The sequence below is a fragment of the Habropoda laboriosa genome, unplaced genomic scaffold (genome assembly GCF_001263275.1).
Source record: "Habropoda laboriosa isolate 0110345459 unplaced genomic scaffold, ASM126327v1 scaffold9, whole genome shotgun sequence".
NCBI classification, from domain to species: Eukaryota; Metazoa; Arthropoda; class Insecta; order Hymenoptera; family Apidae; genus Habropoda; species Habropoda laboriosa.
In genome coordinates this window covers 2,221,789-2,239,103 of record NW_017100191.1, presented here as the reverse complement: position 1 = coordinate 2,239,103, position 17,315 = coordinate 2,221,789, and the positions used below count along the sequence as shown (strand labels likewise).

The 17,315-nt window shown below is 40.7% G+C and overlaps 1 protein-coding gene across 1 annotated transcript in view; it reads left to right on the top strand.

Annotated features, from left to right (window-relative positions):
- LOC108580263 (probable G-protein coupled receptor 158) overlaps window positions 1-17,315 on the top strand; it is a 199,729-nt gene that overhangs the window by 23,772 nt on the left and 158,642 nt on the right. Inside the window, 1 exon segment of the mRNA XM_017943973.1 lies at window positions 14,046-14,229. Coding sequence (XP_017799462.1) covers window positions 14,046-14,229 — 184 coding nt within the window.

The window sequence follows — 17,315 nt, the reverse complement described above, 5'->3', positions numbered from 1 at the left end:
AAGGCTGAGAGAAAGGGGATTAAACGAAATTTCGATTCTTTTCATCGGTGACCTAAAATTCTCTGTCCTTATCCGTGGAGAGACTCTTCCGGCGGTAACTCATCAGAAAATATCAGTACCACGTGAAAAAGACTATAATCTGATTAAACCAGCCTAATCTGATCAGCCGTAAGATAGAGTCAACTTGGATGGCACTGAAACTTTCAGTCTGAGATGAAAAAAAATATTAGATGCCCTCATTAGAATTTCTTGGAACATTGGATACTTTGGAAAGTTTCACGACAGAAAGGGTCTTTGCTCTTCCAATAGGGTGGTTTTTAACGATTTTCACGAGAAAGAGGTCTCAGCTAGCCGATATTCACTCGATTATCCCCCCGATGGAAGGTTAAACTGACTGGTGAACGACAGAGTGTCCGAAATATGTCTAACCTCGTTCCAAGGTGTCTAGCCCCGGCGAAATCTAATCGTGCGCGGTCTGTTGAGGCCTGACAGGAAAGTTGGACGGCTGTTTCCGAAAGGTCAGTGTAGTCTGGCATAAAAATAAGCGCGGCCTTGCGACTGATCGATGCTCTGCAGTATTGACCAATCGTAGGATCGATGCCTGGCCAGGCTGACGGACCTGTCTTATGGCAGTGGCTTCCGTGAAGCAACGAGGCAATATCCAGGCCATTGCTAGATACTCGACGATAGTTCAACCTCTGATTAGTCGATTCGATGCGAAAATCCAGTCAGTGGAGGATTTTTCCATTCTCCAATCCTCACTTTTTGAAATTTTTACGCAACCTCTGCAGAGGCCTAGACTATGTTATTTTCGACACGTCATTTTGCTTCATTTCTTTGATCTGAGCGTATAAAGCATGCATAAGTATCGAACACCGAGAGACTAGAATGGAAATGTTACCGAAGAACAGCTCGATTTTTGATCTATTTTCAAATGGATTTTTCAAAATTAAACAGAGTCAACTATTTCTATCATTTTCGATTACTAGCCTCAGGTTCCCTCGATCAATATTCCAATAAGTCTGGCTAAAAATACGAGCGGCCATTTTTCGAAATTAGTCCCCCCAGAAATACACTTCTTTTTTAGCTTCATGAATATTTCAGCGCGAAGCCAGTCGAAGGTACAAATGTCACGATTTTACAGTTCTTCCTTTTTCACCCAAAATCCAATCTGGTGAACACAATAGTATCGGCCATTTTGGACAATTGTGTTCAGACTCATGGAATATTTTCGCTGCTGACGGGATCGCTCTTTCACGCTAATCCAACCATGTCCCGTCCTTTTAATTAATTCGCATTACTACGACCGCGTAAAAGCCCCGATCGCGGTCGAAATGAGCAGCGCATTTCCAATCACGCGATACGGACACACGGTCCAAATCCTGGTTAAGCTGGATACACGCTCGCGGCGCTAGTATCGCTTCGTTATCGGCTGGCAAGTGACGCTGCAGAACGATATATCCAGATTTCTACTTGATTCAGCCAATATGCAGGCGACGCTTGCAGATTCCTGAGCCCGTTCGTCCCAATGAACCGCGGTGCTGGAACGGCGAGGTAGGGGGGAGAATGTCGGCTCTGAATACCGGGTCGCGCCTTATTGGTGTTGCCCCCGCTGCTACTGAATTTAGCCGCCTCGGTTGAATGCGAATGAGTATTTATCGTCATTGCACCAATAGGAACGTTTTTACTCCTCTGTCGTCTTGTGTAGATCACAGAGTTTACAGTAAAATGTGTTCTTTCCGCTAGATTATCAGCGATAGTTTAGGAAAGGAGTATCATTGGTGATGGTTAACACGTTCCGTGCTGCGTGGCTCGCATACGCCCCATTGTGGACTTTCCATTCAGGCTGTTAAATTAACGTTCGAGCTCTGTGGTGTTTGCACGTGGTGTGCCCTCTAGATATAATTCCTCGAAAGACCACCCAAGTAGGGATTGGGACTTGTAAAATAATCTAACTCTACCTACGTAATTTGCTTGAACGATGAGTTGTTTGCTCCTTGGTTCCCCTTTTGACTGTCTGTTGACAACTGAGTGTCCGACGTCGCACAGTGGTGCCATTTCACGAAAACCTGGCCAAAATTCAATTTTCGATGTATACAGTAGCTTTCTGCTAGTATAGCAGATTTGTTGTACATATATACATCAGTGCATCAAATGCCGCTTGAATTTTTTAAATATATTGATTGGTTACTGAGATATAGTTCGTCAAAGTTAACGAACTTTCATGCTCCTCGATGTCTTGAAAATTGGAGCATGTTTAATGTGCCAAGGACAGTTTAGTTAAAATTTCTCCTTTGTTCTCGAGTGCATCTCAAACGTTACCTTTTTCTTGGTAATGTAGGAGGTGGTCTAATGAACTTTACTAAAATCAGGATGTCGTGCAAAGTAGTTGATTTCGGACTCTTCGGCGTACGTCTACTACCGAAGCTAAGAACGGACTGTCGTCGAAAGGCAAAGATATCGCTGGGTACTCGGGTCTGGTGTTTGTCACTCGCCAAGAGGCGCAGGCCAAGCCGTAAACCGTCCCAAAATGCCTACAGTAACAATGATTTTTACAGTCATAGGGTCAGAAGAGAAACTGTTAGACTCGACAACGTGGGGCGCATACGACCCACGCGGCGTAAACGGAATGTCATCGAAAATCGGTCCGGCACGGAACGTGTTAAGGTTCAAATAGGATGCAGGGTGATTTGGGCAAAGCCATAAACCGTCCCAAAATGCCTACAGTAACAATGATTTTTACAGTCATAGGGTCAGAAGAAAAACTGTTAGACTCGACAACGTGGGGGGGCATACGACCCTCGCGGCGTAAACGGAATGTCATCGAAAATCGGTCCGGCACGGAACGTGTTAAGGTTCAAATAGGATGCAGGGTGATTTAGAAACTCGATAGGTACCAAATGCGTGAAGTAGCATGCACTATTTTGATTAGAAGCTTGGAAAAGTTTTATAGGAATGATTTATGCTTGGTGGGTTGCCCGATGTTAAGCGCCAAAGTTTCTTATCGGTCTAGTAAAGTTTCTTTGCAGCTTCATTACATACAAACGAAAAGAGATATAGCATGTATTTATTCGACAAAAAATGCTCCTTTTTTCATCTCCTATCACGATACACTTGATTTATTCATTTTTCGGATACACGATATATCTGTACACAAAGTTAGCAAATATCAAATGATTTACACTATCGGTCATCACATATGAGCTACGATCTTTATCTCAATAAGTAACTTCGTTGAACCAATTTCCTAGGAAGAAGTTAAAAATTGAACTTGTTTTGTAACCCTTATTTAAACATTTATAATTTGTTTTCGAAAAGTTCGTTACATTCTTGAATAAGGAAACGCGAGAGTGTGTGTGCAGCAGTCTACACTAAACTTTGAGATTCTTCTCGAGCTCCTGAATCCAAAATTAAGTCACGGGATCCGATAATTAAGCGGGTCGATCTTAAGCTTTCTTGTAAACTCTCCTGCGAAACTGAACACTTGTTCTTCGCCCCTAACTTTGTTTCATTTTCCCGTTACAATTCCCCGGGACAGAAAACCGAATTCACTTAGGAACTTGCTTAAAAAACTATTTCCAATTAAAGGTTGTGGCACTGTTCCTCCCACGGGCAAATCAGATTCAATACTCGATCTGGGAAAGTCGTGCTTTCGTGAAGAATTCTCGACGAGGTAAAATGCAACACAACTTGTTTGACTAACGCCTCGTGAAATCCGGATGAAAAGGCGAACATTTCGCCACGATAAAAAGGCTAGCCACATTCATTGACATCCATTAACGACGCCTTAAGTCGCGCTTAAGCGAGGTTAGCACCAATCCCAGGTTTACGTCTTTGAAACACTCTTGCATCTTGTATTGCCACTTTTTGCCATTTTTCCTACAGAATTTCTTTTCTAGTTTTTCTAATAAGAGTTTAAAATCGCATGGCCGTCTAGGTCATTAGCGATTGGATTCTGTGGAGCAGAGGTGGGCAACACGGGGCTCGCGGGCAACCCAAGTGCCCGCCACTGTGCCAGATATTTTTACAAAGTGGTTTTAAAAGATGATTGTGCGTAAGATGAACCAGTAGAATTTTGTACTAATAAATTCATTTAAAATAAATATGTATTGAATTAAGCTTACAACTTCCCCTCCAGCAAAATTAAGGTAAAGTGCCCTTTATCACAAGTCAGCCATTCGGAGTGCTCGTTTTAATCGAAAGGTCGCCGACCTCTGCTGTGGAGGGTCATTTAGATTTTGTAGAATAGGTTTGTGAATTTTTTATGTGTTCTTGTGAGATTAAGGCAGTGTCTGGATTCGTCTCTGGAGTTCAAAACTTCTGCATTCGTATAGGAGATGGTAGATTGTTATATGTTTGCAGCAGTTGTTGCAGTAGGCGGTTCTGTCTTCTTGAGAAAGTGTTCATGAGTGATTCTGAAGTGTCCTGTCTTCAGCCAAGCTATTACTGTTCTCTCCTTTCTATTCAGGTCATTACTTGGAATTTGTTGATAGAAATCTTTTACTATGTTACGTATTCTTGTCTTGTTGCACGTGGTTCACATCTGATGTTGATTTTTATTTGCTTGATGAGTTCGTTGTAAGCGAGAGACTTTCTTCTCCAGAGTACATTTCACCATATTCTATACTCAAAAGTTCGAGAAATTCTACTCGAACCGAATGTCACACTGATTTCCGCCGCTAGGGAGAGACCTAGTCTAACCTCTTTTGAATCCACAAACCAGATTTTGAAGTTGCTTGGAGAAAACTTTCGATGCAAATGTTCAGACAAGTTGGAGAAACAATTCTTTTTTCTTCTATTTTTACTAAAATTCCTTGAATTTTTTTAACACCACGTATCATGCGACGTGTCACGTGATCATGATGGCGTCGAATAGGCAAGAGAGACACAGGACCATTTCCTCGGTGGAATCGTGTGTTTAATTAACGAGTCTCTGTTACGTTTATTTCCACGAGATTATCAAGTAGCTGCGCGAGTGGAATAAGGCGTTCCAGTTAATTTCTGCAGGTGGAGAAGTTAATTAGCCCGTGTACAGGTTATGCATGAATGTGTGCAGAGGTTTAGGAGCAACGAAAGGCTGGGAGGGTTTAATTTACAGATACCGTTAAGCTTGTACCCATGGTGGTTATTAAGATTGATAATGAAAGTATTCCTCGCGACTCCTGTTGAACATCCCCAGCCAGAATTTTTGGGTCACCGTATATATTCTCAGCATTTATCGTGACGTTTTCATAGCCGTGATACACTCGGTAACGGGAATTTGCAATTTAATGAAAATCGTGTCGGCGGCCATGTTGGTTGCTGTATTTTATGAATAAGTGGCTCGTACTGATGTGAACTGGTCGCGAAGTGTGTTATCTAGACACCGGGCGCATTATGGCTTTGTTACCATAACCTCACTCTTTCTCCCATAAAGATTCGTGCTAAATTGGAAGAACAATTTTTGGATCTACGAAGATTCTTCTGAAATCGAAAGAACAATTGTTGCTAAAATTTTAATTTTCGAAAATACGCGAGGTCCATGTTGAATCACTTCGATCATATTTTATCGCGGTTCTGTCTGTTTCGTTCCGTTGTTATTGGAAAATTATTCGGTATGCTTTTCACTCTGCGGCGAGGAAAATATCGATTAAGCCTGAGAAAACTGCGGAATGCACCGTGGAGGATATTATCGACGATGCTGCGGAGAAAAAGAGTTAATTATCGCTTCTTGTTTGGTTTATTGACGCACAACAACAGCGAATACGATTTTTCTCTCGGCCGCAGATAATTACTCACTCGGTATGAAGGATTTTTTTGGTCGAAAGTGATGTACAGATATATATGTATATTTCAAATGAAGATTCAAATTTTTCGAAATTTGTGTAAAAAAGAAAACGAAGTTTCATTTTATTCGTAGAATTAAGAGTGATAAAATTGTAGGTTATAATTTTTCCTATTTTCAGTGTCCGAAATAAAAATTTAATCCTGTTTCTAGAAAATTTTCAAAAAATCCTGAAAATTAGAAAAATGTTATTTATTTGGAAAAAATGTGGAGGAAGAATTTTTTTGTTATTTGTAGAAGTTGATTCAATTTAAAATTCTAACTTTATTTAATCCAACCCACTTAATTGAAATTCCATATCCGTTATATCGAATATCCAGAATTGAAAAATAAATTCACTCTATTCTCGTGATGGTAGGGTTGATTCATATCAATATACTAACCTAACCTAATCTAAACAATTAAATTTGCGTTTCAGCCGCGCAGTTTAAAAATTTCCAAAAATTATAAATTTCATTCTCACTAGCGACTCTAAGTCCATTTAACATCGACACTCTTTTCTGTTGTACAGCACAATTTCCCAAGAGATGAATAAATAAAAAGAACGTCGAATTTCATTTCTTACACTTACATCACGGATTCGAAAACGATATTCGAAGCTGGCAGCCCGTGTAAAATATATGAGATGCATCCGGTGAAAAATTCAGCTCCCATACATTTCTGATCGTTGGTTCGATAGGCTGCAGCTCGAGACTCTTAAGACGAATCCGTAGCCCAGCGTGGGAGAGGAGTTGAGTTTCCCCCTTTGGCGCGAAAAGAGCATCGCGGAAATTTTATTCGAAATTACAAATTCTGGCATTCCATCTCAACTTTCTCCGGTTTTCTACCTTTCACCAGCATAGAGGCGAAACTTTGATCGCTCGAATATCGCTCGTCGATTTTGGAATTGTAATATCCATCTTCCCGCTTAAATTGAATTTTCCTTTTCTGTTGACTCAGAGCGTTTCGAACTGTAAAGGTAGAGAGTGCGCTTTTAACCTGGAATTTCATTTGTACGATTCTGTGATATTTCCAGGTTGAGGTTAGGTTAAGCGTAACTCGTAACCTCTGTGAAAAATATTTTCATTGTGGAATGTATAATGTATGAAAATTTTTCTTTTCATTCTCCCGAAGCACTTTTGATTTTCTCTTTTTATTTAAAGCTAAAAATTCAAAAGAGTTAAATTCTGTTTTCGTTTCTCGACTCTGTGAGACTTCTAGGTTAGGTTAGGGTAGATTCTATGTAATTTATACGAAAAAAACATTCGTCGTATCTCTATTTTGCGACATTAATCGAATTTTTATTAACGTTTAAGAAAATTATATATATATATTCGCAGATGAAATTTTATTTCAATTTCACAGTTCCGTTGAAATTTTAGGTTATGTTAAACAAAGTTGAAGTTAGGTCAAGCCTAATGTGTCATTTATATGACAAAATACATTCTTCTTTTCTAAGTAAAAGTCGGTACACTTGGAAGTAACGTTTCCTTGACAAAAGGGGAGGAAAAGGGTCGATTCGTGTCACTAGTCGAGCGTTGCACTTTATCTCGAATTTTTCGAATGTACTTCAATATCTCCCGCTATTCATAAAGCGTTTAGAATTTCGTGCTGCAGCGGACCAATTGGAAAATCGAAAATTTTCGAGGGTAAAAAATTGTGCACGAAGATAAAACTTGATTTATTGTTCACGTTTTCCATAACCTTTTTAATCTCCTGTGTGCTTTATCGGCAAACGATATACTCCGCTGTAGCGTGTTTCGTTTCGCTATTACATCGGCGATGTCCCTTTATGCGGCTGACAAATACCTATGATCGAAAGGAAAAACACGGCAAATTTTTCGAATACCAACGCGAGAAAGGGAACAAATTATTTAAAAAAGTGAAATAAATCTCAATTCCACTGTTGGCTTCCTATCACGTTCCTATGATCGTATTACTGTCGTGCTATTATCATACCTTTGTTGCAGACCACTTCAAATTAAATTACCACCTAACCTAAATAATTTACAAAATTCGAAAACCACTCTTAAATTTCCTTCAGCTTCAATATAACCACTTTGTACGATAATTTACTCGTACATGTGTATCTAAAATTATTCGTTTAAATTAAATAATTTCGAATACATCGTAAGTTTTCGATTAAACTTCTGGAATTATATTCCTGAACTTTTCGTAAAATCCAAAGATCACTCTCAAAGTTTTCTTACAATTAGCTTCACTGTATCTATTTCACCAGGTAATTTTGATGTAGAGGCCACTGAAATTGTTTCCGTTCCATCGGATAATAAATAATTGCAATTTATATGCATACTAGAACCCGAAACTCGGGGTGATTCTGAGAGCATCGAAACTCCACGCACTCGACAAATAATTACGATTCACCGGTATAACGTAACCTCGAACGGTCCCCGAACGCGAGGAAACGAGGAAGGAAGGCCAGAAAAAACGCCAGAGGGTACTATCAGGTAGGAAATTGCCGCGCGAAGGATCGAACAGATGAAGGAAATAACGTTCGTCGAAGCCGTTGTTTCTTTAGCAGCTTTCGTTTCCTCCACTGTCTGTCCGATAAGGTTCTTATTTGCCGTGAGCTTCCGTCCCAGAAGAAATTGCTCCGGCTTTATCGGCCTCCTCGTCCCATTCCTCTCTCCCCCTTCCTCGGGGCAAGGGAATGCGAGAAGCGTTATTTGCACCGGTGTCCTGACAAGCGTCGTCTTCATTCGTTCAGGCCGGTTTATGCGACGATAAGTTTACATCGTACAATCCTGACCTACGGTTGTTCCCTTCGCCGGACTAACTGTGATCGCTGCGCTTTACTGCAGCCTCCTTCTTCCAGACATCTGGCCGATACTCTGCCGCTGCTTCTTGGTCCAGTCACTTGTAACAGGATATCCTCGACAATTCGTTAGATGCACCCTTTCATCTCGCGGCGTTTTTTTGGGGTACTAGAAATTAGCCTTTTGCACACCTTCGCGATATGCGCTGTAACTCTCTTCAAGCTTTAGTTACATTAACCCTTTGAACTGCAAATTTTTTTTTTCATTTTCTTTTCAATAACTCCCTGTTAAGGCTTCGTTAGAACCAGTTTATGATACGGTCGCCTGTAGACGCTATTTTTGAGAAGGCAAAGTTTTACCCGTACTTGAATAGGTGGTACGTGACCTTAGCATTAGCTAAATTAATTTTCTGTTTCTCAATAGCAATTACCGTGTCATAAACTTTAGGGAACCCAAGAGTCGGACGGCCACGGTGACCCGATCAACGGTACCGCGCTGACGTCACCTTGGGCCTTTCCCCGTAGGGGTGAGAAGTCGCTCATCACCCCCGCTCCGAATCCTTCCCGCTACCTTTCCACAAATTCCATCCACCAATTGAATATTCGCATTTTTGTCACCCCGTTTTCCACTTCCATTCCCCTGTCAGGGATAGTTAAGAATAGTCAATAGTAAAGGGAACACAATTGCTAAGAATAATAGAAGAAGAGTTATTATAATTTACATAGTCTCTTATATTTGTAAGAGTGGTCCTTCGAGACATACATATTGAACTCTAGTCGGCACATCACGTGCAATCTCTACAAAGCTCGATAGCTTTGAGACACTTAAGAATTGTCAGAAAAATCCTCCGACTCGGAATAGGGTGGACGTAAAATAAACTGAACGCTTCTACTTTTCCACAATAATATATTGTACTCAAAATCTGTATTTACGTTATTCGGGCGTCGTTGGCAAAAGTGTACATTGAATGTCTCGGAAAGAGTAAGGAGTCCTGCCGATCCCCGTCCACCCCTATGCGAACTGGCCCAGGGAAAAACCCAAAGAGGCGAGTCACCGTCTTCGGGACGGATTTTCTCACAGAATTTTATTTCAAATGCATTTCGAAAGATGTTTTGTCGATGGGAACCAATTTAAACAATTTTTTTGTACTAATTATATTGAAAGTGGTATTAAGGGTCATACATATGTGTATCTATTGTTCATCCAGGTAAAAAGAAATATTGCAAAATGTAATACATGTTTAAACTGGCAATTTAAAAATTACTTCATTCGTACCTGTGAATAAAACTGATGTCAAGTCACACTCGACGAAGGAGTCCAAAGGGTTAACACGTTCACTACCACGGTTCCGTTGAAGCATCGTCCTTCGAATTATTTTGACTTACATTCTTAACACTTTACCTGCGGGAGTCACGTATGCGTGATTTCTACTGTCGACGTTCTTCAACGCGTGTTTACGATATCATCGGTGTCGTGTTCAACTATCGCGAATGCATGAAGAAACAAAAAATTACAAAAATAATAGAAAAAGGGAAAAATCCACTCTGTAGCGTGAGGTTTATTTAAATCCCACTGGGTGGTTGTGAGGTCGTATTATAGCTAAACGGAAGCGATGATGCCTCGAAAACGGTTGGCGAGAGTGCGCGAATTTGACGCGAGTCAAGTTCGGCTTGGCCAGGTCTCCCAAAGGAGGGGGAGAAGGGTAGGTGGAATAGGTTAGAGTGAGAGCGAGAGAGGAAGAGAAACTATCGTCTGTGACCCGCGAAGGAGACGTCTGTTGTCTCGGGGAAGGTGTCTGGGAGAGTTGGAGCCAACCTAGAGGTGTCGCTATGACCCGCGAAGGAGCGTCTGCCTCTAGGAGGTGGATAGGTGAAGATTGCAAGGGGAGAGACAGGACAGGAAACCTGGTCCTGGAGTTTTCGGTTGCTCCGTACTGACTGTCGCAAAACAAGGAGTGTCGTCTATAAGTCCGCGAAGGAGACGTCTGCTCGGTGTATGCTTGAGTTGTCCTAGACGGCTTCCCGTAAGAACTGATTTTCTATGGCAAAAGGCCGTCTTTTATATGTTTTAAGAAGGCGAGACCCGACCAATCAGGGTGGGTCAAGCCTTTTCGCAGGGTTGGGGGCGCACGAGCCGCTGTCTGCTACCTGAGGCCACGGGGGGTCTAGCGAGTACGCAGCTCGTACTCGGTATGGTAGCGAAAGAAAAGCGGTTACTCTACAACTCTTTTTTCTCTAAATACCGCTTCACCGGAATATGCTTCGAGAAGTATCACATATTAAATAAGTATTGAAACTTTATTTAATAAAACTTAATAAAACTATTTAATCGTGATAAAACAGTTACAATTATTACATAATTCCGTGCATATCGATAGTTTCAATGTTGTTGTTGCGTCGTGGACCTTGATCAAACCTTATGATCAGGAGTTCTGGCGCGGGTTGATGATTGTTCTTCGCTGGTTCAAGGTGTATTAAAACTTCGTTAGCTGTTGTAGATGTTTTGATGAATTCTTGTTTTGATTAGATGTTTAGCTGAATTGGATTGTTCGCCTCGTGACTATGTGTCTCGTGCACTCGTCTTACAGTGATTGCCGGTTTTCAGGTGTGTAGGTGTATGTATAGACATTAGGTCGGTTCTGATTGGTGGTTGTGTTATGGAGGTGGAAAACGTGGTGTGTTCTGCTATTGGTCGACGAAAGCTGTGACCTTTTGGAGGACCGAATTTGTTGTAAACAGGTAACGAATTTTTTATGGTCCCGAGTGTTTTGGGACCTATTGTCTGAGTGTCGCGCTGGTGCGTCCAAATGTCTCGGTCTGGCGACCAAATATGACTGAATCGTTTATTGTCATAATCCGCCGAACCGAGACTTCGTTGCGTTAGGTCTGTTCTGATTGGTTGTTGCGTTATGGAGGTGGAAAACGTGGTGTGTTCTACTATTGGTCGACGAAAGCTGTGACGTTTTGGGGGGTCGAATTTGTTGTAAACAAATACAATACAATTTAAGCGTTGCAAGAAGCGGTCGCGGTTAACGTAAGCTCGCGCCGAAAATGCCCGCAGGTGATGTGTTAATATCTATATTTTTTTCAGTTTTACGTAATACGATAGACGCCTCCTGCATTTATGCACACCTGATGTTTATTAAATACACAAACTGTGCATTTTTTATTTCTACACAAAAATAGAAAGCATATTTTTCGTATTGTGGCTGTAATAATTTGATCACCCACTGTATGTGACGCTAGTAGCGAACGTGTTAAAATAGAACGAATTAAGGAAAGAAATGAAAGATAAATGAATTTAGAAATATTGTAAGAGGGATAGGATTTTTCGAGCGAGTGCTTAAACCGGAACGATAGATTTTTGAATGAAAGATTACTTCCTAGAGCGATAGAAGTGTGAAAGAAGAGTGTTTTTTACGGTTATGGTGGAAAAACCTGTTTCCAGGTGTTTGCATAGAGTAGGAAGCTTGAGAAGTAACTGGCGATCGATTATCTTTGTTTTATAAGGGAATTTCTATCACCAGTCGAGATTGCCTGAGTTGAAGAACAGGTAGATTTGGGTCAGCTGTCGTGGACAATATCGTTTGCTGTATTCTCGACCTGATGAGAGTCGATAGAGACACTGTTGCTTCGTGGAAACTTGGTTAGGGTGGTTTCGAACTGCTTAGAGTTGGGCAAAGGCGCTTTTGATCCTTAGTAGATTAGCGATCATCAGCTGATTGGATTAGAGACCTACTTTCGGAGATTTGAGCTCGGCGAGCTCTCTATTATTATTGAAACTAACAAATAAGTTGTGAATTCAAGTATTGTTGAAGTATGCCGAGGTGGCTGGAGACCATTAGTTGATTAAAATAAGAGGAAAATGTAGATTAAAGGTTCCTTTGTCTAGTTGGTGAGTTTTGGCCAACCAGAGACTCTACCCTTTGATGGAAATCAGCTTGGAAGTACGTTCAGTTGATCACTCTTCGTTAACAGAATACATCAGAACAATGATGAGGATTAAATTCTTAATAAAACTATTGATAGTTTTATTGTAAAGATCTTTACCAGTCCAAGATGCTATTCGTTAAAGAAACCAAACTTAAATAGCCTTGCGTGACTTCTAATTACCCAAAACTGCTTCTAATCCTGTAGCTAATCAGTGATCACCAGGTGACAGCATTAAGAGGAAGATTCGAGTTAAATTTTTCGTAAAGTGTTGCTGTTCTCCAATGGAAACCAAGTTGAACCGTTTCAGAATTATCTGAAACTCGATATTTAATTAGCACTCATGAGCTAATTGAATTTGCAGAAAGATTTATTTGATAAATTTGACTATTTCGATCTCCGCTTTAAAAGTTCAGATTTCGAAATTGAAATGTCCAACGGAACGCCAAATCCTCCAGTGGATTAATGTCTACACGGAGGATAACGTTGCTGCACAGTTTGCCATTTGATTCCAGCAAATTTTCCATTGTCCGGACATCCAGATCATAGAAAATCTTGCTTTTGTTCAATCCCGGGGTGTTCTTTGGCTACCAACCTAGCAAATCCCCGCGAAACCGTATTTTGTGACCGTCCAGGATTCAGTTGGTTCCAAGAGGCGAAATTTAAAAGGGGACAGTAGCCAAGCGGGCTTCCTGGTGAAACAAGGTCACAATGATCCTAGGGTAGAACGACGTAGAATAAATGATCACGTGAAATTGGAATTGGATTCTGCGGAAGTGGAGGAACTTCTACGAGAATCAGCTCATTCATTCTGATCGATTTCATTGCAAATTTTTGGGGATACACTTCAAGATGTAACACAGGGTATATGAAAAATAGTGATCAGCTTCATTTTATAGTGGTTGGGGAGTTTTTCGATACACAGGATATCTCGAAAGTCGCAGTCAAATCCTTTTTATTGCTGCTTCTATGCTCCCTGGGGGGTTATTTTAAGTGCTTCGTGTTTTCCCTCGTAGCTGGATGACTTATTCCATCGAAATATTGTTCTTGGACAAATGTAATTTTATTTGAGGTACACAATCGCAGAGCATATGTGCAGGTACACAATATAAGTATGTTTACAAGAATTTACTGGTCCATGTCGTTACCAAAAAAATGATATCAATGAAATATCCTCATATAATCTTGAAGTACTATAATAACTCAATATGATTATACAGAATGTTTGAGAACAATTAAAGCAACATTTTTTGTCCAATAAACATGTGTCCTATTTTGCTCCGTTTCTCATTAACGAGGCATAGAAGACAAGAAACTTTGGCCCCTGAAATCGAGCAACCCGACAAGTACTCGCATAGAAGATTCCTACGTTATCTATCAGTTATGAAACGTGAATATTGTTATTTCTCGAAAAATAGAGTGCTCAATAGTTAGAATAAATTTCGTAGAATATTCCAAGCTGGAATTTCAATACTTTTGTACAGGGTGTCTCGATAATGATGATCCACGAAATTCACCGATCCTATTCTCGTTTAGGTTTCCACACGTACACGCTGAACGAGACTACGCATACCGAGAGGGAGGAGGACGAGATCCTGACGGTGAGATATGAGGATGGCAGGTGGTCGAAGCCCTACTATGATTGTGGTGGAGGGAATATCTGGATGCTGACCTACACCGTTCCCTTCTTCGGCTACGTGAATGACACCTACTTCTTCAAGTAAGTGTTCCACCCTCCGAATTAGCCTCTAGAACTTCGCCTAACCATGGAAATGCTCGTTGGTAGTTTGTCACGTGGGCTAACCTCCACGTCGGCCATTTTCGAAGATGCTCGACGATTGACGAAATTGCCACGATTCATTTGGAGCGTCTGAGTAGGGGATTTCGTTCATGGTACCTTCAAATGGAGACCATGCTCTTTTTGTTATAGTATAGTGTATTGATCAATTGAAGGATTTCTATGGGGGAACTTTTTCTTTTTCCTAATTTTCCAAGACGTTTTTTCGTCGTACTTTTGCCTATAGTTTGGCCATATTGTCGTCGTAAATTCTAGATTCGAATAAACGGCGCACGATTCCTCTATTGTCTACGGTGTAATTTATAGGTTAGGTTAGGCGTGAAAATAATAGACCATTATTTTCGCCGTTTTATCATCCAATCAATGAAGTCCCACGTGGCACCTAGGGCAAAACGTAGAATTTAGCCAAGTTCTAATCGTCGAATTATTTCTAATTTATCGACTGCCCACACGTCCACCGGAAAATTAATTTCGATTGTTCTATCGACGCGCATATTTCGACGGTAAAGTTTAACGAATACGAGAAAAACGAAATGAGAAAAAACGGTACAACGAGGATCTGTCAATAATTGAATACGAAGGATTTTTTTTGTTTTGAATTAACCAAATCCCAGCTATCATACCCCGATTATTCCCTGCTCTTTGAACAGTGCTTTTCACTTTGTCCATCGATGAATAATAACGGTGATGCAAATAAATTCGATACTTGGGATTTTGTGCCGGGGATTATCAGTCAGTAACGTGATATTCAGACCGTTTTAACAAACATTTTATTAAAACTCTTGTTAATGGACCGTACGGTATAAAACGAGAATATTGTGCAAGTATTGAAGGTGTTACGTACGCAGACTAGTCGACACGGCGGCGCCGAGATTTCCGCCTTACGCGCACCTCCTAGAAAAGGCCCTCGAGATAGGGTAAACGAACGCATTCCGTTCCCACGAAAATCTAGGGCCTCCATCACCAAAAACCACGATTTTTGGTGTATGTAAGGGCACGACGTTTCATGTTCGGGGGCTCAGTCTTCTACCAGAACGTTATTCCGCCAGTCGGAACGCGAGCAAGATCGGGTTGTAGTCCCTTTCTAAGACACCCCCGCGGCTCGGCGCGTAAACTGAGAAGGAATATCCTCGCCCAGTCGAGAATTGACCAATTAATTATTTAAGTGTCATTGTAACCGATCATTGGATCGAAGCAACTTGTAACTTCGCATTTATACTAGAATATATAGCTTTATTAAGTTGGACTCGCTCATTTCAACCAAGCCTTTCCTGAGTAACATTAGTAACGAATCAGCTAAACTCACAAGGATATATCTTTACCGCTCGAGGTATATCCGACATTACGATACGCACTGTCCTCACAACCTTCCAACCGTTCCATCCTTCGGAGAACGACGTATTAACCACATACGTTGAAGGTTCCAATCCTATCGGACTTGTTGGAGTACGACGTATCAACCACATACGTTGAATGTTCCGACTCCAACCGTTCCATCCTTCGGAGAACGACGTATTAACCACATACGTTGAAGGTTCCAATCCTATCAGACTTGTTGGAGTACGATGTGTCAACCACATACGTTGAATGTTCCGACCGGTCCATCACAAACCAATATTACGCTCCGTGTGAGGACACAACAAAGCGTAACCCGTAACAAAGGTAATAGTTCGTGAAATCTACTGAATTCTATTAAAATCTGTCAATAATAAAACAGACAAATGTATCGAGATATTTAAAAATAAATGTACCAACCGCAAGACAGTCATAAATCTATCCTCTTAGTCGCAGAAGAAAGTGTGACGGGTGCAGGCCCGCTCAAAGGGAAGAATTCGATATCAGTGTCAGACAGCTATCAAGCAGATCGGTTTGCTCGAGTTCTCAACGCGAGGCTTGATTATGATTATGGCCGGCCAAAGTCGCGGAAAAATACAGTCCGTTGGAACCGGAGACTCAGCGTTTCCGTGGCCAACGCGTGGAATTTCTGTCGACGTCACGGTTTTATTGATGAACGATGCGTTCGTTTTATCGCGCATCATCCCCCGTTTCTCCCCCCTCTTCTCACGGTATATATGTTTTATCTATCTGCTCCGGACCCCTTTCCATCAATCAATAGAAACACACTGAAGGAATATGCGCATAGAAAAAGATGGTATTCATTTCCATTCACTGCTTGAGATTAAATTGCTCCCCTGATCGATGGAAATTTGAATTCGCCCGCTACTAGTGACGGCTTTGAGTCATCTGCGAGTTATTTGTTCACCAAGTCTGTTGTTGTTTTTTTTAGGGAAGTGGTGATTCTTGGAATTGTTTTTTATCATCGATGCATTTGGTTGATATTGATTTGTTTCAAAACGAATTTTTACATTTGGACATTTCTTTTTTTATCTCTCTGGGCGATGATTTTGAATTAATCTTTAAATTTGGATTTGTTCGAACTGGTAAAGAAATAACTTGCGAATTGCTGCTATTCAACGCGTGTGAGAATGTTTATAGTTAAATATTTGAAAATTTGAACGTACGAGATTTTTGGAAATTTGAAAATTGTTCAATTGTTTCGTGGTAGCCATTGCTAGATTACCTGTTATACCTTAGAACGAATTCTTTATACCGTCTTTGGGTTGTAATAAACGGGCAATATTTTCATATTTCACTGGTCTGCCTGCTGCTATTCGACATCTTTACCAACTTTCATCCCTTCTGAATATAAATAATCCTGCACTCGTGTCACGATCTGTTCAAATTTTCTAAACACGACGCGACGGTCGAAGGTTTTGCACTGATTGCACGCATTTATCTTCGACATTTCCTGGCCAATCTTTTTTTCGTGGGAATCGAAGCACGAATATTAACGTGACTTTCGAAAAATACGACAGCAGTAATATTGTATCATTTACTAAAAATATTATCTCACTTACAAACTCCAAGCTGTAATTTTTTCTTACAGTATGATATTCGTTATAGTTTGCAAATGTGTAAAATTTATTAAACCAATTAAATAAATAATA